The 23587-nt window shown below is 33.9% G+C and overlaps 3 protein-coding genes across 3 annotated transcripts; 2 read left to right on the top strand and 1 right to left on the bottom strand.

Moving 5' to 3' along the window:
- The first annotated feature begins 2450 nt into the window (after positions 1–2450).
- CYCP4;1 (cyclin p4;1) lies at positions 2451–4472 on the top strand. Its single transcript, XM_016341280.3, has 2 exons — positions 2451–2871; positions 4027–4472. Exons 1-2 carry the CDS (start codon positions 2534–2536, stop codon positions 4322–4324), a joined length of 636 nt encoding a protein of 211 aa, XP_016196766.1. The 5' UTR covers positions 2451–2533; the 3' UTR covers positions 4325–4472.
- A 10452-nt stretch (positions 4473–14924) lies between these two features.
- Positions 14925–15708, bottom strand: LOC107638107 (uncharacterized). Its single transcript, XM_016341279.3, has one exon. It carries the CDS (start codon positions 15655–15657, stop codon positions 15151–15153), a length of 507 nt encoding a protein of 168 aa, XP_016196765.1. The 5' UTR covers positions 15658–15708; the 3' UTR covers positions 14925–15150.
- Positions 15709–16389: 681 nt separating this feature from the next.
- On the top strand, positions 16390–17354 carry LOC107635213 (transmembrane protein, putative (DUF1279)). The gene has a single exon (XM_016338614.3). The coding sequence runs from the start codon at positions 16634–16636 to the stop codon at positions 17063–17065; it is 432 nt and encodes a 143-aa protein (XP_016194100.1). The 5' UTR covers positions 16390–16633; the 3' UTR covers positions 17066–17354.
- The last annotated feature ends 6233 nt before the right edge of the window (positions 17355–23587 follow it).

Here is a 23587-nt window from a genome sequence, read left to right as displayed (position 1 = left end):
AGGGTTGATTAATTACCTTTGGCAAGTGAAAGAAATACTTGTCTATCAAATTAGATAATATCAAAATTGAGTGAGAATTTTAACTCATTTTGAATTATTCTTTAACTTTTTTAAAAATTAAATTTTATATTATGTTTTTTTAAAATATATATTTAAATTTTCATTTATTTAAATATTAAAAAATAAATTAAGTCTGCCAATCATTATTCATACATTATATATTTATATGTATGTATAATATGAGGATGTGGGTCAAAATATCTTTTGCTAGTTTTCTTGATGTACGTGTAGCACGTTAGATACACACAGGGTACATGCAAAAAAGTAAAATGCTCCATTTTTCTATTTCCAATTACAGCCAATTATTCCAACTGGGTTATGTATCATTTGCAACCAAATTCCATCTCATTCTAGCTGTACTTTTTATCATAACCACTTGCTTCCTTGTAATCTACTATTTGATTTGAGACTCGGTCATCAATTTAATGTTTCACATTGATGATTAATTCAAATCATTTTTTGTGTCCGTAGAGAATGTTACAAATAATCATGAGACCTAATACATTTGGATAGTTAATATATATAGTGATTTGTAAGAAAAAATTGTGGTAAAAACCTTTTATCTCAATAAATAATTAATCATTGTTTTAAAGTTATTGATAATGTTAGAAAGACAAAAAAAAAAAGTCAGAATTGACTTATTTAACATTCATTAAATAAGACAAATGATGGTAATTATTTTTTATTAATTATTTTTTATTATCAAATATTTTCGATATCCGGTATATTCTAAATAGAAAATAAATATATTTGAGCGTGTGTAGTTTGCGTTTTTATTGTTTGTTTTTTAAGATTTTATAAAAGAACTGTAAAAATAATAAAATTTATATGAGGCAACCTTGAATAAAATTTAAAAAAAATAAATAAAAAGCAACCTTGAATTCACAATATTAATTGCAAGATGTAAGTAATTGTGAGTTTACTTCACAATTACCCACAAGTTAATACCTAGCTACAAGTAAGCAAAGTAATGAACTCTTACTTCTTATCCTTTAATTAGATGCCAAATCTCTTAATCTAATCAAGGTTAGATCCCTTGATAAGCCTTAAAAGAATAATAGTGATGAGCAACTTTATTATTGAAGGTAGAAAATTGATTTGGATCACATGAAGCAATGTTTGAAAACCCAAAGGAATAGCTTTATTATCCTAATTTGTTCTTTCGTTTAGGGGTGTGCAAAGAAGTAGGAACAAAATAAAAGTAGCATATATATACTATTTGCTATGGACCAACAACATAGCAAATCCATGTTATGTTACCCACTTGTACTAGAATCAAAACACATGCTAAGGTCCCCCTATAAAGTGGGACCCTTTACATTACATTCTCAAATTTCTCACATGTAATCACATGATGGTATGGAATACCATCTCCATTGTCAAAAAATTAATCACCGGAAAACCACAATTTAGTTTTATTTTGCAAGAAAGAGACATCAAAATTCACAATAAACACAACCTACACCCCCCTCCCCCCCTTCCCTCTTTTGCAAGTCAAGTTTTGAAATTAAAAGGAAAATCATTACCCAACTCAATAACCAAAAACTTTTTAAGCCGAAAAGGACATAAGCCACAACAAATGCCAACTTGCATGTCTTAATTTAAACAAAAGTATTATTTACATAACTAATGAAGGTTGATCTGTGCTAAATAAATAATTTTTAGTTAGTAATTCGTGTATAAAATTTGTAATTTTAATTTAAAAATTGATCATTTTTGACATACTTTATAATTTTTAAGTAGAAACAAAAATAAAATTCACAGAAAGAATAATTAAAGTACGTAGTATAATTTGATAATTATTCATATGAAAATATTTTCATATAAAGATGATAATTGAGATATGAACATGTATTATATCTTATCTACTGTAAAACTATTCATAGTATTAAAAAGAGATTAGAAATGAGATTTATCAGTTCGCCATAAAATCATATGAAAATAGTGTACCTATAAGAATTTTGACGATCAAATCAATTTAGGGTTTAAGAGGTATAAGAATTAGGGTTAAAAAAGATACCTCAAGAAGACTTTCACCTTGTATTTATATTTTTTAGTGACTAAAGATCTAAAAAGAATTTCTATTTAATTCTCTCCTGATTGATGGATACATTTTTTATTTGGACGTGTTCGTCCTTAAATGAGCCGTTTACGCACGACCTAGAGTCGTAACAATATTAAATATTTTAGTCAAATATATTAAATCATATGGAAACATACTCATACGAGTAATTTTCAATTAAGTATTTTAATAATAATTTGTTGGACATGTTTTTGTTGTCCCAATAGCACTGTCCTAATTTAAATTACAAAGGGGCATTTTGGCCAAGAAAAGTACCAACCATTAACAACCTTATATATCACTAGTTTTACTTTACATAAAACTTTATGTGTATATATATATAACCACACTACCAGACATCAAAATTCCAAGCATTCCTGTACCTAACTAAGAATTGGCCTATCAGCATCCATGGCAGAGCTTGAGAATCCAAGTGTGATGCCAAAGGTGGTAGCTTTCCTCTCTTCTCTGCTCAAAAGGGTAGCTGAATCCAATGATCATAACCAGCAACAACTCTTGCATCAGAAGATCTCTGTCTTCCATGGATTAACAAGACCAACCATATCAATTCAGAGCTATCTTGAGAGGATTTTCAAGTATGCAAATTGTAGTCCTTCTTGCTACATTGTTGCATATGTTTATCTTGATCGATTCACTCAGAGACAACCCTCTTTGCCAATCAACTCCTTCAATGTTCATAGGTTACTAATTACCAGTGTTATGGTAGCTGCTAAATTCATGGATGACATGTAAGTATCTTAATTATTAATTAATGTTAATCATGAATTATTGGATGATCAAGTTTACTACTTTCTTTCAAGTTTCAATGTTCCTTTGATGAGCATGTTTAACAAAAATTATGGGGATTCTTTAATTTGATGGTGTTAGTTATAGATACACCTAATCATATGAAAGCATGTGTTTTGAAAATCCTTGTTTCTCAATGTTAGATTTTGAATTATTTCACCTCTAAAGATATGTTTTTTGGCATTAAGGTAGAAATAATAATTAATAATAAAATTATATATAGTAAGAGTTTATCCATGAAATTTTACACATCATTCTTTTTACTCTGAAAAGGCCTAGATAGATCTTGCATTTTGTTACCCTATTAATCAAAACTTATTGAATTTTTATTTTCTACCATAATTATATAACACAAAGTTGTAAATTTGATAAAGACCTTACTTGTTTAAAGAATATAATGTTTCTTGTGAATAATACCATATGTCCAGGCTGGATTACCATTAGACAGAGACAACCCACCCATGTGACCCCACCATTTTATTGCATGCACCCTAGCATCTACCTTTTGTGTACAATGATTTATCAAATTCTCAAATTAAATATATATATAATTTTGGAGTTGAATTAGCATAGAGACATCCAACTTAAAAGGGACAAATTATATCATTAATGGTTGGCATGCTAATATCTTAAATTAAAAACAAAATATAAAAAAATCACATTCTATTCAACAACAAATTAAATATGATATTTCTACAATTAAAATATTATCTGACATTTTTTTTATAAATACACAATTATAATGTGGATCTCGTTTATTATATATCTTTCTCAACTTTATTTTCTTTTCTACTTTTTAAAATTGATCACTTTTTTTTACTATAATTACCAACTATTTATTTATTAACTTTTTGAAGATAATTGCTTTACAAATATTTTTTTTAAAAGGAGTGCTAGGGGAACCACAGTTTTTGTGATTTATAGCCATCAAATGACCATAATTTTAATGATGTGAAATTTGTGTGAGATTTTATCCAATAGCTCACTTTTTTTTGCTGGTTATATGCTAACCAGAATTTAATAAAGTTGCTCGCCTCCTAGACTTTTCTTTTTTTTTTAATTCAAAAATTGCTGACCATGTGATTTGAAATCAACAGGTACTACAACAATGCTTACTATGCAAAAGTTGGAGGAATCACCACAATAGAGATGAACTTTCTTGAGGTTGACTTCTTATTTGGTTTAGGGTTCCATTTAAATGTGACACCTGGCACATTCCAAGCATATTGTGCCCATCTCCAAAAAGAAATGCTTATGATGCAACCTCAGCTGGATTTTGAAAATTCTTCTTCCCTAAGTTTAGGAAAATCTCTAAAAACCCATTTGTGCTTCAATGATGATGAATCTTCCCATCAAAATCAACAGCAGCAACAACAACAACAATTAGCTGTTTGATATTTTAAATTTTATTTTCATGCATTTTCTCAATGCTTGTGTAGTATGTAGTATATTGATTAGTTGTAGTTGAAGATGTAGTAGTGTGACAATGCAATTACATATTGGCAAAAATTAATTATAATTTAGTTGTGGACTACTTTGCTAATTTGCTTACTTCTCACATTCTCTATCCAATTCTTTCTTCTTTTTTATCTTTTACCAAATTTAATAATATTTTTTTTAACTCTTTTTGCATCTCTGAATTTCTTGTATGAAGCATTCTTGGCAATGTACAGATAATTGTTGTCTCTTCTTTACAGTCTGGCTAGAAAAGTCTTTGAGTATAATAATAATTTAATTCGTTGTATCTTCTTATCCACCACTATTGGAATTTTTAAATACAATTTGCAATTGCATTGTTTTTGTTATTGTAATGTAAATAAAAGGAAAGAAATTTAGAAACATACACCAACTGAACTACTACTTGGGATATAATTAATAAAAAAAAAATAAGAATAAAACATACTTTTTGTCCTTGAAGTTTATTAAAAATTTTAAAAATATTTTTAATTTTTATTTTGTTCTAAAAATTTTCGAATTATATCAAAAATATCCTGACGGCTAATTTTTTAAAAAATTTAAAACTAATTTAACAATAATTTCACAAGGTAAAATTGAAAATTTAGTTATCAGGATATATTTAATTGTCATGTATTATTATTAGATTGATCTTAAACTTTCTGAAAATTTAGTTATGAGAATATATTTGATACAAATCGAAAATTTTAAGAACAAAATTAAAACAAAAAAAATAAAAAATATTTTTAAAATTTTTGACAAATTAAAAAAAAATATATACTTTACCCAAAAAATTAAAAAAACTACCATGATTGAAATAATCTTATATACCATTAGGTTATTATAGTACATGATGCACTAAAATCAATATAACGTATCATAATAATATTATCCCAAAAAAAATGTAACGTGCTTAATTTTGTAAATATTTATTTTTGGTGGGTACATAAGCCAGTTTGGCCGAAAGGGGACAAAAGAATGATGTGCACAGTACATTAAGAGGTACCATTTTAATTTGATGTATTTATTTGTTTGTTTGTGTTTTTTATTTTAATTAATTAAATTAATTTATTGGCTAGGGAAGACAGATTGTGGTAATTGACAGTTGTTTGTGTGTAAGTGTTGATTGATGAGAAGAGAAGGAAAGAACATGTGCAATAATTTATAATAGAGAACCAGAATTTATGGTTGGTGGTGGAGAGAGAAAGAAACCAAAGTTGCAAAGTGTTATTTGGAGTGCCGGCACCAACCACAAACCTTCACTGTTTGGTCGGTTTCCCTTTTTTCTTCTTCTTCTTTGCTATTTAGAATGGTTGACACCAATCTATTTTTTAGATTTAAAATTCATGAGCCATATAAAAAATCTTTTTGTGGATATTGAATATAAATATCTACGGAATGTGCTTATAAAAAAATTAATTATTTTATTAGTTTTTATAATTTATTAAATTTATAATTAAATTATTATGTTTTTCTTTTGAATTAGTCATTACGTTATTTTTAATTTTATAATTAGATTTTTGTTAATATAAAAATATTAAAATTAATAGAATATTTTTTTTACAAATTAAAATTATCTCAAATCAAGAATTTAACTAAATCTTTGATCACATATTGTTTTAAAAAAATATTTCATTAATTATTTTAACATTTTTAATACAAAAAAATTTAATTATTTCAAAACTAAAAACAGTAATGTAAGAACCTAATTAAAAAAATACAAAAATTTAATTATAAATTTAGTAAAATTATAGAACTAAAAGAATAATTAAATAAAAAATTGTTGTAAAGGTAAAGAAAACTTAAATTGCTGTACTTATTATCAATCATATTCAATAGTATTGAAGTTTTAATTTTAACAACTCCATAATTTTTATACATTTTCATGCTACTAGTAACATACAACTTGAGATGGAAGCAAGGCGAATTGAGTAAATCCTAGTCAAAGTTAAATTTATTTCATGAAAATTAAATCCGATTCACAATTTGACTCGTTTACAATCGTGTAGAATTGTAAAGTTTAAGTTAAATTTACCATAAATTCATAAACTTATATAAATTCATGATCAAATTTAAATAAAATGAATATAGACATATTAGCATAAACTAAAAATATAAAATAAATACTTGTTAGAAACAAGAGATCAACCTAAGAAAAGTGTTTTTGTGTATTGTTCAGTGTGATCAAAGGTATAATATATAAGGGGTATTTATAGGTACTAGATAAATCAAAGTAATAAAGGCATAAAATCCTACAATTAATAAATAAATATGCTATACAAATATAAACGATACTAATATAAATTGATTCTAATGATTCTCTAACATCCCCCCTCAAACTCAAGTGGGAGCTAAGGATATCAGCTTGAGTTTGGATAACAAAGTCCGAAAACGAGTCGGGTGATGAGCTTTCGTGAAGATATCAGCAGTCTGATCCAGTGTTCCAACAGCAATGAACCAAACAGCATCAATAAGGATACGTTGCCGAACAAAGTGACAATCAATCTCAATGTGTTTGGTGCGTTCATGAAACACATCATTATGGGCAATCTGAATAGCACTGCGGTTATCACAAAAAATATTAGTAAGGAATGACTGAGGAGCACCCAGATCTTCGAGAAGCCAATGAATCGAGATAACTTCAGCAGTAGTGTCAGCGAAGGCACGGTACTTAGCTTCTGTGCTTGAGCGAACAGTGAACGTTTGCTTCTTAGCACGCCAAGAAATGAGAGCGTCGCCAAGAAACAAACAGTAACCAGTAGTAGAACGACGATCAGTGGGATCACTAGCCCAATCAACATCGAAGTATGCTTGAAGAGTTAAAGAGGAATGGGCAGAAAAATAAAGGCCATGAAATAGAGTGCCTTGATGTAGCGAAGAATGCGAAGAACTGCCGCATAGTGAGTAGTACAAGGAGCTAACAAGAACTGGCTAAGGACATGAACTGGATAGGCAATGTCTGGTCGGGTGACAGTCAAGTAGACGAGACCTCCAACTAACTGTCGATAGAGAGTCGGATTATCCAAAACAATGCCATCTATAGGGGTAAATCGAACATTAGGCTCAAGAGAAGTAGACTCAGTGCGACTATCTGTAATCCCAGCGCGAGCAAGAAGATCTGAAGCATACTTAATTAACCTGAGAGAGATAAATGCCATCATTTGTGGAGATGACCTCGAGACCAAGAAAATAGCTGAGAGAACCAAGATCTTTTATCTCAAAGGTACGGTGAAGTGAGGCCTTGAGATCAGAGATACCATCAACATCATCTCCAGTAATGATCATGTCATCAACATACAAAAGTAGAAGAACAACTCCACGTTCGCTTTTACGAATGAAAAGGGCATTCTCATGAGGACTAGAAGTAAAACTAAGACTACATATGGTAGTGCTGAACTTGTCAAACCATTCACGAGGAGCTTGCTTAAGTCCATAAAGTGCCTTACGAAGGAGACAAACCTTACTAGAAGGACAAGGATATCCCGGAGGTGGTTTCATATAGACTTTCTTTTTCAAATCCCATTAAAAAATGCATTATTCACATCCATCTGACTGAGAGACCATTTTTTAATCGCGGCAATGGCAAGGAGAGCTCTAACAGACATAAGGCAAGCGACAAGAGCAAAAGTCTCTTCATAATCAATACCATACTCTTGCGTACAACCTTGAGCAACCAAACGTGCCTTATAACGGTCAATAGAGCCATCAGAGCGAGTCTTGATCTTGTATACCCATCTACTGCCCACAACTTCCTTATCAGAAGGAGGATCAACCAAATCCCAAGTGTGTGCTTTTTCAAGTGTCTGTATTTCTTCCTGCATTGCTTGTTGCCAATTTGGATTTGTGGAGGCTTCTCTGAATGACTTAGGTTCAAGAAGATGAGGAGGTGGATTCCTTACCTTAGAAGAACGAGTGGGAGGAGGAGGCATGACGGTAGGAGCGGGATCGCCGTCCAGGCTGGAATCATCGGGAGATGGAAAAGGCAGAAGAGCAGGGGCCTCGAGGGATGGACTTGGGGTAGACCCCCTATAGTATCATCACTAGGAAAGAGATCAACATTTGGGTTAGTAAAAAACTGTGATGGAGTTGAAGGAATGGACTCAAAAGAGAAAAAACTAGAGAACATGTGATGCTCCCAGAAGACAACATGACGAGATATACGAATACGGCAAGAGATAGGATTCCAACAACGATAACCCTTATGTTCAGAAGCATAACCAAGAAAACAACACATGCGAGCCCGAGGTTCAAGCTTATTGTGTCCATGAGGCTGGAGAAGAACAAAACAGACACAACCAAAAACATGGAGAGAACTATAATCAAGAGAAGTACGATAAAGACGCTCAAAGGGAGTAGTGTTACCAAGAACAGAAGAAGGGAGTCTATTGATAACATGAACAGCAGTGAGAACAGCTTCACCCCCAAGCACGCTCAGGACAGGAAGAGGAAATAAGTATCGCAGGACAGAGTCAAGAATATGACGGTGTTTACGCTCAGCTCTTCCATTTTGTTGAGAGGTACCAGAACAAGAAAACTCGGACAAAGTACCCTGTTCAACGAGAAAATTTAAAAGTTTGGAGTCACGATATTCCATAACATTGTCACGTCTGAAAATTTTAATGACCTTTGAAAACTGAGTTCGAACCATAGTGGCAAAGTTAATATAAATCTGAGGCAACTCATGACGATTAGTCATCAAATAAACCCAAGTAAAATGTGAATAATCATTAATAAAGACGACAAAATATCGAGCCCCTCTCATAGAAGCGGTGGGAGCGGGCCCCAAACATCAGAATGAATAAGATCAAAAGGAGAGCAAGCAATAGAGGAATTATTATTAAAGGATAAGGCAGGTTGTTTTGCAGTGCGACAATAAATGCAATCTAAAGACTCATTTTGAACTTGACCTAAAACACCCGTAGATATAAGAGGACACAATTTTCCTAAGGAGTTATGGGCAAGACGACGGTGCCACAAGTGAAGAGTAGATGGAGAGGAAACAACACAGAGATTTGACGTAGAGGGAACATGAAGGTCCTCGAGCTCAAAGAAACGTCCGACCTTACAACCAGTCCCGATGATCTTTCTCGTCCGACGATCCTGCACACGACAACCAGAAATAAAAAAAGTGACATCAAAACCGAGTTCAACAAGCTGACCGACAGAGATAAGATTAAAATTCAATTTTGGAATAAAATAAGTATTAGAAAGATGAATATTGGACTGTGAAATAATCCCATGATGTGTTGCATGCAAGAGGGAACCATTAGCAGTATTGACAGAAGGTGTGTTGAGAGATGTGGAAGGGGTGGACTCAGTAGCAGTAGAGGCAGGCACATGCAGAGAGTTGTTGGGACGAGGTTGATACTTGCTCTAATCTGAACGTGGTGGTCTAGTAGGATAGGTAGCAATCAAGTGACCCGAGAGCTTACAATAATGGCAGAACAGTTTCGGGCAATTAGAGCCAATGTGGCCTTTTTGTTTGCACTTACGACATTCAATAGAAGGACAGTCAGAGAAGGAATGCCCAGGCCGGTTACAGTTTCGACAGATTTTGCCCTTTCTGTCGGTGGCAGCAAAGACGGTTTCACTTTTAGAACGAAGCAATCCCAAGCGTGTTTCTTCAGACTTAAGACGAGGAAGAGCATCTTCAAGACTCGGCAAGAGATTCTGATGAAGAAGAGAAGCCCTAACCAGCTCATAGTCATCAGTAAGTGCCATAAGAAATTGGATGAGACGTGTCCGGTTCTGATAATCCTCATATGCCTTAGCATCAGCGGGATATTTAAGAACAGGCTCACAAGAGGTCAACTGATCCCAAATAATCTCCATCTGAGCAAGAAAATAAAAAATTGCTTGGCCACGTTCTTGCTTAAGGCTATGAAGTTCCTTAAGCAGTTGGTACTGATGAGAGAGATCAGAAATAGTGTAACATTTTGCCAAATGATCCCATACCTCTTTAGCAGTTTCAAAACACCCAAACTGTAAATGAATTCCAGGAGTAGAAGTGTTGCGGAACCAAGTGATAATCTGATGATTTTTACTATCTCAATCTTCCAATTTCTCTACAAAGTCCTTCTTAGCATCCTCCTTGGATTTGGAGGCACCATCTTTGGATTTGTCAGTCACATTTGGCTTAACAGGACAGGCAATATCACCAGTCACATATCGCCATAATTTTCGCCCTTTAAGAAATTCTCGCATAGCTTCAACCCAATGTGCATAGTTGGAGCCATTAAGGATAACAGGGATAGGCTGAAAGACATCCGGTTTTTCCATAGTAATAGAAATAATAGCAAAAGGGAGAAGAAACTACAAATTCGGGGCAGAAAACGAGAAAACAAAGCGCAAAATCGGAAAGAGCTCACAAAAAAAACCTTAGGGAGGGTCCCGCTTGTCAGCCACGTCAGCGAAACGATGACACGTGGCGGCACCTGAGGAGAGGAGCGAGATGACACACTGGCGGTGAGGTGGAACGCGGGTCAACTAGCGGACCGGGTCGGGTTGTTCGCGGGTCACTGGATATCAAGGATAGCTTGCGTTGCGACACGTGGAAGCGCCAGGATCGTGCGATCGGCACCAAGATCCAACGGCTGCTGAAGCTTCTGGAATGAGAAACAATGGAGGTGGGCATAGCAAGGTTCCAGCGGCGCGTGAGGGCGCGTCCGGAGGCTTCTGGCGGCGTTAGAAACATGACGAAGAGAAGAACACTATGATACCGGAGGTGACGAACCAAAGCGTCGGAAATAGATCGAAAAACAAGAGCAAAGAGGCACTGTCGGAAGAGAAAAATAAGGAGACTATGAACAAAATTTTATTGAAACAAAAACTTTAGACTCTTGATACCATGTTAGAAACAAGAGACCAAGATGAGGAAAGTGTTTTTGTGTATTGTTCAGTGTGATCAAAAGTACAATATATAAGGGATATTTATAGGTGCTAGATGAATCAAAGTAATAAAAGCATAGAATCCTACAATTAATATACAGATATATTATACAAATATAAATAATACTAATTGATCTAAATTGATTCTAATAATTCTCTAACAATACTATATATTAGCAAATTTTATATAATAAATAATATATATAATTTATAAGTTGTTAATAAATTGAATTGGAGTTGATTTACGAGTTAGCCAAACTCACTTCCTATTCTATTTACAGCTCAGCCTCTTCTAATAATTTTCAATGCCGACGCTACGTTTGGGAGCTTTGCATTTCTATTTTAATTTAATTCAACTAAAAGTGAATGATTGAATGAGGAACCGACACTATATAAGTATATATGTTTTAATTTACTGGCAAGCTTTTTTGCTTTGAAACTAATGAACTAAAAACTAGTCTTGCTTGCCTTTTATTTATTTTGTTCGAGTCTAAAATATTTTATATTTAACTCTCATATTCAAAAATATTATTTAAAAAAATAATTCCAACCTTACTATCTTTAGTATAAATAAAAAATAGAAGTAGATAATGGTCAAACGAGCTTATTCTACATAATATTTTGCTGCATTGCATGCTCTTATTATATTACCATTCCATATTTAAGTGTTCTCACTTATATCAGCTTCTTTCCACATATATATATATATTCTCTTGCTGGATCTATAAGCTATTCCAATAACACCACCATTGGTGAGGGGTGACTGATTATTAAACACAGAAAAGTTATCTAAATACGCGAAGATATGTAATATAATTAAAATACTATCATTTTAATTATTATGATTTTCATCACTCATTACATACTTATTATCAAATTCTAAGTCCTTGTCATCATTGATTTTCAATTAAATATTCCCACCAAGTATTTAAAAAAAAAAATTAGCCAAATTCATGAGAAAAATTGAGCTTAAATGATTATTATTTTATATATATATATATATACAAAAATGTTTCATTCTTTAAATTTTTTAAGTACTTTATTAATTAAGCAATTTTTAATTATTTATTTATTATACTTTATATTAATAGTTTAAAATTAAAATAGAATATTTCAAGTTAATCATTTTTTTAAAGAAAATTACAAAAATAAAAATTCAAAACTTACTAATTTATTTATTATTTCTAATAACATATATTTTTGAAAAAAGGACAAATAGGTCTCTGATCTTTTGTCCTGCAGACATTTTCGTTCCTGACCATTGAAAAATACTTTTAAGTCCCTAACCTTTACAAAATTTGGACGAATCAGTCCCTGATGGAGATATTTGGACGGATCAGTCCCTGACGGAGGCATTTGGATAGAGGAACTGATTCATCCAAATTTTGTGAAGGTCAGGGACTTAAAAGTATTTTTCAATGATCAGGGACGAAAATGTCTGCGAACAAAAAGTCAAGGACCTGTTTATCATTTTCTCTATATTTTTTAAAGGGTTTGCCTAATGCCTATAACATTTCTCTACTGCAATGGGTATAGCTATTGTTTTCGGCAATTGATGGATTTGCGTGATGGAAAAAGAATTCTAGGAAAATGGTTGCTTAACTTTCACATGTTAGAAATAATTAAATCATATAAACTCTAGTTTTAATGAGACGGAAGATATAGAATTTAATTGGTGGAAACGACTTCCCTTGAATTATATTAAGTCACGTTTGGTTTTCTGTCTTTTTCTTTTTCCATGGCTCAAAGTTTGGTTTTGCAATCGTTGGAAAATAACATTGCTATAGTAGATATTAATTACGATAGCCAATGTTTGCTAAAGTTCTTTGGCTATGATGATGGTGGTTGAAACCACCGCAATATGAACCTTTCCGATTGTTATTCATTAACCAAACATTAGCGTAGCCATATTTAATTGACCAAATGAGAGTGCCACATATAAAATTATAAAGCCATGAAGGGGCACCCTATGAATTGAACCGTACACGATTGCTTTGGAAATGAGTTTGCTATAAATCTAACCAAGTTTGGTTGGTTTAGGGTAGCTAACTAAGTGTGAGGGTTCGAATTCCGTTTTGTGGATACAGCAATTCATCGACTAATAACAAATTTTTAAATAGAATTTAGTATCGGAACGGATTAGTCGTTGACTTATCGCACTGAAAAATATCGTAAGAAACCAAAAAAATAAGTTTAGATAAATCTTTTAGATATTTTGTACTTTATCCTTCTCATAAATTCAAACACTAATGCATTGTTTGGATATAAGATGAAAAAACATAGAAAAAAGAAAATGAGAAGAAAAAAATAATTTTTTTTTGTTTGAATGAAAAAAAATGAATGGAAAGAAAATAAAGAAAAAATATTTTTTTTGTTTGGATGAAAGAAAAAGTAAGAAGAGAAAAAATTATAACAAAATAAAATTACATTAATACTCTTATCTATATTATATATAAATTATAATTAATTAATGTAATTATAAAGGATAAATTTATAATTTTATCTTTATTTGCACATTTTTCATTAATTTTCTTCTTTTTTTTTTTAAAAAAATGTAGATCCCACATTATTTTTTTCTTTTTCACTCAATTTCTTTTCTCATCTAAACAAGGAAAAATTTATTTTCATTTATTTTTTTTCCTTACATTATTTTCTCTTTAAACTCCTTGATCTAAACAATGTGTAAGTTATTACTAAATTTAGAATGTAAAAAAATAATTGTTATGAGAAGGAAGGAGAGTATTATTAAAAGAATTTAATTATATAAATAATAATTATATATTATTATATTATCAAAAATACTAATTTTTAAACTTATTACTTAAAAAGTCTTTTGAATGTATGAATCTAATTGAATAATTTTATAAAATTATATATATTGTTAGTATATTAAAATTAAATTTTTATTAAAAAGTAAAAAATAAATATTTATTATCAAAATAAATACAGGAGAATGTTCACAACTAACATTTTGGGTGAAAAAACTTTAGAAATTTTCTAATATTAGCTTTTTTTTTTCAGGAATATTAGGTTAAATGCAAGAAAAAGAATGTCAACTTATTTCAAAATTTTGGTGAATGACACAATTTAGAACAAAAAGGCTTGCGTTTCTGGACCCAAAACAAATATGGATCCTATCAAAGAAGACTAAGCCCAGTCAACTTATCATGTGATTTTTTAATTTTATTTGTTTTTCAATAATGTATAGTATGTGATATTGGATAATTTTCAGTTTTCACTTTTCAGTTTCACATGTGACTGGTAGATTGCTGTTCCATTTACAGTATTAAAAGATATTCCAGCTACACTTTTAACATTTTTTTATTGACAATTGGTATCAGATCAACCAACTAGATATAATTGAGATTGTGAAATATCAGTAATGTTAGAGAAAAAATAATTTAAAATTATTTTATTTAACTTAACATCTATAATTTTATGAATATAACCTTTAAAATTATATACTTATTATATCTAATATTATATATTTTAGAAATAATCAATAAATATCTAATATTTTATACTAATCTAAGAGGTTGCGGATTCGAGTTTCCCTATCTTTAGTAAAAAAAAAACTAATTAGATATAATTGAGATCATAAAATATATTTATTATATCTAATATTATATATTTATTTTAGAAATAATCAATAAATATAAAATAAGATAAATTTAAATTGATTTAAGGCAGTAACAAAGACCATCCATGTGACCAGCACTTCAAGTGAACTACAAAATCTTCATTGAAGCAATTGTATGAACTAATTTTTGTAACAAGAATCACCAACCACACATGACTTTCATGGTTTGTTTTTCTTCCTAGAACTAACCAACATGCCACAAATTCTATAATCTAAAATTAACCCAACATAACAAAGATCAACCATGACCTAAGCTTAATTCATTGTGATGAGGAGTATATTTCCTTAACAATAAGCCAAAAATAGAAGCCGAAATTCTCAAAACAAATGGACCAGCAGCAGTAACTAGAACATAACGAAATCTAACAGAATTCCCAGGTGTGACAGCAAAAACAGAGGAACCATAAGTGACAGCCATAGAAATAGTTGCAACCCAAATCTCAAAATTGAAAGGGAACTTATGTGTAAGTGACAGAATTACCAAGATTGAATTTGAGAAAGCCAGAGTGTTGAAGATGAGAAAAACATAATAAGCTTTCTTCTGAGAAGCATAGATTGCTCTTCCTGCTTTCTCACCATCTTGCCAAACACCACCTGGAGGATTAATCCCAGCTTGGAATGTAACTGCTGCCACCAAAGTGAAGATTATTAGAAGAATGTTTCTAATGTCACTTGGTGTGTCTTTTCCTTCTTCATACTGAAAATATTTGAACCAATTTTTTCTTATACCAATTGGAATAACCATTTTTTTTGCATGTGCAATGATCAATTGGGTGCCTTATATATATTTCAACAAAGAAACTTTTAAGGGAGAGTGTATGTAGTAGTTTCTTATTTTCTTGGTCATTGAGGAAATTTCTTGGTTGAGTCGTGGACCAACTTTAAGCGTAGAATATTAGTGTAATGATGAATTGGTCACTGAGGAAATTTCTTGGTTCCAAATTTGAAACAGACCTATGTAGTGGACTACGTAAATTTCTTGTACTACTAACTAAAACCCAGACTCGGTCAAATTAAATAGAAAAGACCAAACCAACTTAGGTTAGTTGAATTAGTACTTCATAGGCTCAAATCTTATTGTCTTGTGTATGCAGCAAATTTTTAAATAGAAATTTGATCTAAAATCCTTTACAGTTTGATTTATGGATTGAGAAATACTATGTATGTTGCATGTATAAGGTAGGAATTGAACTTTTGATACTTATTTTAAGTAGAATAGCAAACTAACCACTAGAACAATTTAAATAAGTCTGTCACAAAAAAAAATATTTCAAATGAGTTAATTCTTGTTCATTTTTGGGATGCCTATAATATCTTTTAATTCAGTAGCCCAAAACTAATTCGTCGCGGATCTGAACTCTATTTAAAAGTCTGTCGGGTCAATAAATTGTTGCATACATAAGGCAGATGAGTGAGCTGACCAGTCAACCATCCCAAGTTGAATAATTCTTGTTAAGTTTATTCAGGCCTCGTCCTCCTTTGAAGCCCAAACCGACCATAAGCCCAATTTCCGATGCCAAAAAAAACAATGCAAAACCCCTTTCTTCTTGTCATCCCTGCACAGCAAAACCCTACACAGATCTTCCTAACAGTTCTTTGGAAGAACGAAAGAAGGAATCATCACCCAACTCAATCACAGACAACAGAACAGAACTGTTTCATAACCAATTCCTCCCTCCTCGTACCTGATCGAAACTCAAAACCCTAAAAAAAGTACAGTAATGGCGGGTGGTAGGTTCCGCGAGCTCTTCAAAAAATACGGCAAAGTAGCATTGGGCGTTCACTGCAGTGTCTCCGCCGCTTCCATCAGTGGCCTCTACGTTGCAATAAGGAACAACGTTGACGTCGAGTCCGTGCTCGAAAAGTTTCATATGGGTGCTGTTTCGGATAAAGAAGACCATAATTCTGATAACCCTAACCTTAATTCCTCTTCTTCCGTTGATTCCGTTGACCCTGTTATGGTCAACGGTGCTGACGACGAAGAGAAGCCCAGGAGTAGGACCGCGCAGCTCGCTGCCTCTGCCGGCGGCGCCTTCACGCTCGCTCTGCTATGCAACAAGGCGTTGTTCCCGGTTAGGGTTCCGATCACCGTTATGCTGACGCCGCCAATCGCGAGGTTCTTGCGGAGTAGGAACATCATCAAGAGTATTTGAATTAGGGATTTTGATTTTGTGCTGCTATGTGATTTTTATAGCTGGATTTTGTTGATTTTTGAGAATTGCATGAGGACTAAGGGTTTTACTGGGGTTTTAACTCCAATTTCCATGGAATTCATTGCAATATGAAAATTTTCATTTTTGATTAAAAAAAAAGGGGGGCAATTACATCTTGATATTTATGACTTTTGTCTTGTTGGATTTGTGGTTCATGATTGCAGAACTTGGGAACGGAATAACATGTGAAATATTTATCAATAAAGCCCTGTAAGAAGTAGTTTTTCAACTTACCAGCTTCGAATGCGTATCTTTCTGTGTTACAGTAGTAATTTTGAGGAGAGTTGGATAGTTCTCAATAATGCTAGGTTGGAATGCTTGAATTATAGATGCTACAATATTTTGTTCTTATTAGTTTGTATTTTGTGGACATGATTAGAGATTTTTTATGAGGATAGGTTATTTGCTTCCAAGTTTCAACTTGGTGATCTTCAAGCTACTTATCTATGTTCACTTCATAGTTTTTGATGTGCTGCTTTCTTTGTTGATTGGTTATTGCTCCTCATCAGCTCCTGGCTACTATCTTTCAAAAGGGTGGTCCGAATTTGCATAGGAATGTTACAATGTGATAAGTAGAAATGAGGGATTTTGGCAGTTTTAGTATGAAGTAGTTGGAAAGATCAATGGATGAATAGCTTTACTCACCATGTCCCCTTTGTTTTAAATTCTGAAACTCGGTTTCTATAGCGGCATAGCCTGAGAGAACTAGATTTGGTATGGGCCGGTGACTGTGAGTGAATGAATGGCTGGAGCGTTCTTCCCAAGTTTATAATTTTGTATCTGTGTTTATATAAACCCCTTCATATATTTAAATGCTGATCTCTCTGTAAAGTAAATTATGGTTCTATTTCTTAGTATGGTAATGCTAGGGAGACCAAAAAAAGCCAAAACTTGACTTATTTAGTATTTGTTAATTGTTGACAATTAATAAATACTAAATAAGACAAGTTTCGACTTTTTTGGCTTTTTTTTTGTCTCCTTATCATTATTGTTCTTAGTAAGTTTTACTTTTGGAAGTCCATCTCTTATGCAAGTTCTTTTTGGCTTCCCTTGTGGTAAAATTTGGATTTGCCTTTGCCAATTACCAATCACCGTTGCTTGAGTGGATCAGATGATCCTTGCCTCCTCCCATACAGGCAAGTTTGTCAAATCCGAATCCTTATTTGTTCCAAATATATTCTTTCCTAATCTATGTCTATCTTCTTGATCTTCTCTTGTTCTGGGACTTTGACTAATCTTACCTGTATGACAGTATTATACTCTTAAAATGATTGTAATTGAAGTATTCAAAGCAATTAAGTGTTACAGCAAGAATGTTAAGAATGTTCTTTATCTAAATAGGGCCGCAAGATTATGTTTTTTTTCTTAAATGGAAGCAACAAAGAACCGATTTATGTTAAGCCAAAATGAATGCCCTTCTTTAATCCCTTAGATTAGATGTTCCTTCGTTGGAAAGCAGCTAATGCTTATTTAGACGTCAATATCTTTTTGGTGCATTTTTTCTTTATTTAGAAAACTGCAGTGTTATGGTTTAGAAGCTTTAAGTTATCCATTTCAGGTTAATAATGTTATGGCAGAGGCTTCCAAACCGGTGCCAAGAAGAGAAGCATCACACTGACAATTTAGATGTTCTAATATAAAAACGAGCTAATGTTTGATGAAAATTTTGGACAAGAAATAAGAACATTTACATTGTATCAATGGCTAACACTAGCCAAGATTCTGATTTTGTGTGACCATTATAGGTCAGGCCTTTTTCTTTAATCAGAATATAGGTATATGAGAATTTCTCTCCATTTTTTTTAACAATTGAGATAACAATTGAGAAAGTAAAATGTGATCTTTCACCATTAATTTTATAAGTGGGACTAAGAATAAATATAAGAGAGGGAGCAATAAAGAGTTAGAGATCACACTTTATATTGTCAATTTTTTTTAGGTTAAATTACACAGTTAGTCCCTACACTTTCAGTGAAATTGCAAATTGGTCCCTACAGTTTAAAAGTTTGTAATTGGGTCCCTGAAGTAAATTAAATTTTATAATTGGTCCCCACTAACGTTTAGCGTGAATAGAGACGTTAAATATTGTTATTTTACTAGAATGCCCTTATCTCTCATAACGTTCTAAAGAGTCAGAGTGAAAGAGAAGATAACGATCTCTCACAGCGTTCCTCCAGTATCTGTGTCCCTTTGTTAGGGTTGAAGGTTTTTTTCGAGCTGTGATGGACTCAACCCAATTGTCCGAAGGAAGCTCAACATCTAGGAGTATGAACAAGAGAAGACATCGATGCTTCTGTGGGGAAGAGATGGTGGTGCTCTCGTCGTCCTCTATGAATAGCCCAGGTAGGAGATTTGTTGCTTGTTGTAAATTACCAAAGTGTAATTTTTTTTTTAGTGGATTGATAGAGAGGAAGAGGTGATGGGAAAGGGGAGAAGGACTCACTGCTTTTGTGGAGATCTGCTGACATTCCGAACCTCCAGTACTGTGATGAACCCAAATAGAAGATTTATATCGTGTCCCAGTAGAAGATGCAAGTTTTTTGAATGGATTGATGAAGAAGACATGGCTGGGGCTCAATCTCAATGCACCCAACACAGAAATCAAACGGAGGGATGCTCAAAACATGGTGGAGATTTTGTAAGGTTGGATGAATCTATGAATGCTGCACTACTAAAGGCACAAGAAAGAAAGATAGATAGATTAAATATAGAGATAGGACGCATGGAAGCAAGTGTAGGAAGATTGCATTCTGATTTTACATTGCTCCAACAACAAATTGGCAGAGTGGAGAGTGACATGAAGAAGCAGAAACAATTGCAGAAGATGATATTGAGTTGTGTGTTGGTTGTAATATTTGCAGTGTATTGGTTTAACTAAGTTTGATGAGATAGGAGAAAAAGTGTATCTGCAGTGTATTTGAATAGTGTTTAGTGCTGAATGTAATCATCTTTTTTTTATCAATGACAAGTGATTTTGAAAAATTATTTGTATTCATTTGATCCCATAGCAGAAAGCTCTAGTAGACATAATATAGAGTAAAGTAGTTAACATTCATATTAATTAATAGTCAAAGTGGTCCCTCCAAAACAGCTAGCCACATGCCCAATATAACAAAAGCAACAAAACAAAACAAAAGTGGTTCATAAACCACTGACAGTACATGGACATAGGATATAATAAACTTTACATCCACAGCCAAAAAACTAATACCACTAAGTCCTAATTACTTAAAAAAGCTAATCTGCTGTGAGGTCTACGGTTTCAGTTGGTCCAGATTTTGCCTTTCTCACACCTATCTTAAGTCTTCCACTGCGCCTCACACAAAATTTTTTTGTCTTAGGCAGTGGTGGAGCTGTGGACCTTGTTGGAGCTGGTGCAGGTTGTAGTGGATCTGCTGGAAGAGGCACTGGTGGAGCTGTGGAATTTCTTGGGTCTGGTGGAGGTAGTGGTGGAGCTGGTGCAGTCATTGGTGGAGTTGGTGCAGTCACTGGTGGAGGCAGTGGTGGATCTAGTGCAGTCACTAGTGGAGCAGTTGTAGCTGATGTAGGTGGTGCAGGTGCAGGCTGAGAAACAGCAGCAGCAGGAGTAGCAGATCTAGATTTTCCAGGTCTGGATCCTCCTCTGCCACATCCCCTTCCCCTTCCTCTTTGGCTAACAGTAGCAGATCTAGTAGTGGAAGTTTCAGCAGTAGTAGGAGCAGGGGCACTACCATGAGGAGCAAGTGCAGGAGCACTACCTTGAGGAGCAACAGTTTCAGATCTAGGGTTGTTTTCTGAAGACAAGAACACACATGCTTAGTGAAAGAGTACAAAACTACCAAACTATGAGGAAGCCAAGATATAAAGGCAGATACCTGTTATGTCTGGATTGGGACAATGTCTCCTATTGTGTCCATATTGGCCACAGTTGCTGCAGGTAACTGATGTTCCACTCCTTCTTAGTTTTGTTTGTGATCTATCCTCATCGTGCTCTCTAATTCTTACTCTCCTAGGTCTTCCAGGCTTGACTCTGAAAATTGGAGGTCTAATTGTCTCAAGTTCGACCTTTGGCCACATATTTTCACCATTAATTGGATTGAGTGTTGTCCCATAGCATGCCAGATATGCTGCTGGTGTGTAATAGTTACTGCAGTAGTCCTCAGGGTTGTCTCCTTTCATGAATATTGCAGAACAAGCATGCATACAAGGCATGCCAGCCAGCCCCCAGAACCTACAACTACATGAACCGGCTAGCAAATCTACAACAAACCTCTCTTGAATCATCCTATTTTTATGTGAAACCTCATACTTTAAATCCCCAGCCCACCTAGGTTGCCATTCCATAGACCTTCTACATATGATGTCTAACCTCTTTCTAGGCTTAGGCAGTATTTTTCCCATGAACTTAGCTCCCTTTTTCTTCTTCTCAGCAAACCTCCCCATCCAATAACATCTAATCCACTCAAACATGGTCAAAATGGGCTTGTCGCGAGCTTCCAGAATTCGTCCATTAAAAGCCTTAGATATGTTGTTCATTAGCATATCACTCTTGACATATGGAGTGAAGTGAGATTTAGTCCATACCTTAGGATCCAGGGCTGCCAACTTGTCATAACACTCTTTATTTACCTCTTTCAAACGATCCATCTTTCTATTCCACTCCTCAACATAAGTTGCTTTAGCAGTAGAAAGTATCAAGTCCCTTAAAACTGTTCCCCCACCAAAAGCCTTCTTACAGTTGGCATAGAGATGTTGAAGGCAAAATCGATGCTCCACTCCCGGAAGCATTTCATGAAATACTTGAAGCAGCCCCTGCCAAGTGATCAATGGTCAGCTGAAGTAAGATTGAAATTCACAGAAAATTATAAAAATGAGTTCATAGAAAACTAAAATTAATATCTTGCCTTTTGCTGGTCTGACGTAAAGACCCATTTCTTATTTGTGAAGTCTCCAATGTCCTGAAGTAGCAACTCCAAGAACCAGACCCATGAATTCTTAGTCTCTGCCTCTATTGCTGCAACTGCTAGGGGAAAATAGTTATCATTAGGATCTCTGCCCACAGCAACCAACAATTGTTGTCCATGATCACCCTTCAGATGGCAACCATCAAGTCCAATAATAGGCCTACAAGCAGCTAGGAATCCTTTCTTCACAGCATCGAGACACATGTACATTCGTACAAACCTTGGTAGGATTGTTGGACAGGGTCTATCCAACTTCAGCTTCAATGTCGATCCTGGGTTTGCTCTTAAGACCTCTGCACAGTAGTCTCTGATCCTCCCATATTGCTGCACTGCCTTCCCATGCACCACTTCCCTTGCCTTTCTTCTTACCCAATAAGCTTTCCACACAGATATATTTACCATGTATTTTTCTTGAATTGTTTGAATTACAGTCCCCAGCTTCATATCTTCTCCTCTACTTATGTTATTAGTAATTTTTTTAGCAATCCAATTGCTGGACGCAAGACGGCCACTGTAGTTCCTCCCACAAGTGTGCTTACTCTTCAATGTCTTCAGCCTAACACAGCCAGATTTTCCTACTTTACTTGCAAATGTCATCCATGGACACTCTCCGCCTAAACCATTGCATTTGACTCTGCATCTAACCTGATCGTTCTTGACATATCTAATGTCCCTCCCATTCAACAATGCATGTTCCTTAATAGCCTCCTTAAACTCAGCAATAGATTTGAACTCAGTCCCCAGCCGAAACTCATAACCAACACTCATGCCAGCTTCATTATATCTAGGATACTTCTTTCTTCTTACGGGCTCATCAGAATCTCCATCATAGCTGTCCAATGACTCTGTATCATAACCCGAAGAAATATCTCCAACATCAATTTCTGCTCCATCTTCAGTCACCCCTCCTCTGTTATTTTCAACACCAACTTCCACATCAACATTATTATCATCTGTTCCTAATGAGCCACTGTTACCTCCGAAGGCATTTGGATGTTGACCTTGTTGATTTTCTTCTTCAACATTAAAGCCAAAATGATCCTCATGATCACCATCGTCAGCACTGTCATCAAATCTGTTATCTTCACTTGAAGACTCTGATTGACTTACCACTTTTACTTCAACTAAATCATTAGCACTGTACTCACCATCAGAGGGTATATAGTCCTCATCATTTTAGGTTATCTCAACCCCATTTCCTTGTCTACATCCACTAACCGCATACACATGGCAGTGTTTAATCTCTTGTTCCACTACATACTTACCCATTCTCATTGCATCTCCATCAGACTTCAACTCCCTAAGACCATCCTTCAATGCAACTCCAGGTTCGTTTCACCAGATTTTAGCATTGCCTGTGTATCCAACTTCTTTCAATGCTGCAACAATTTCTTGTAACGACCACTCATCTAACTCAAACTGCAACCCTTCCACTACCATCTCACCAAGGTATTCTTTCCCTCCTTTCCTGCTAACCATCTGACCATCATGATAGAGATCAAGGGTAAATACAGAATCT

Source organism: Arachis ipaensis, chromosome B4 (genome assembly GCF_059453495.1).
Source record: "Arachis ipaensis isolate K30076 ecotype BB chromosome B4, ASM5945349v1, whole genome shotgun sequence".
In the NCBI taxonomy this organism is placed as follows: Eukaryota; Viridiplantae; Streptophyta; class Magnoliopsida; order Fabales; family Fabaceae; genus Arachis; species Arachis ipaensis.
The sequence above is the reverse complement of the archived record's forward strand: the minus strand, read 5'-3'. Positions and strand labels throughout refer to the sequence as shown.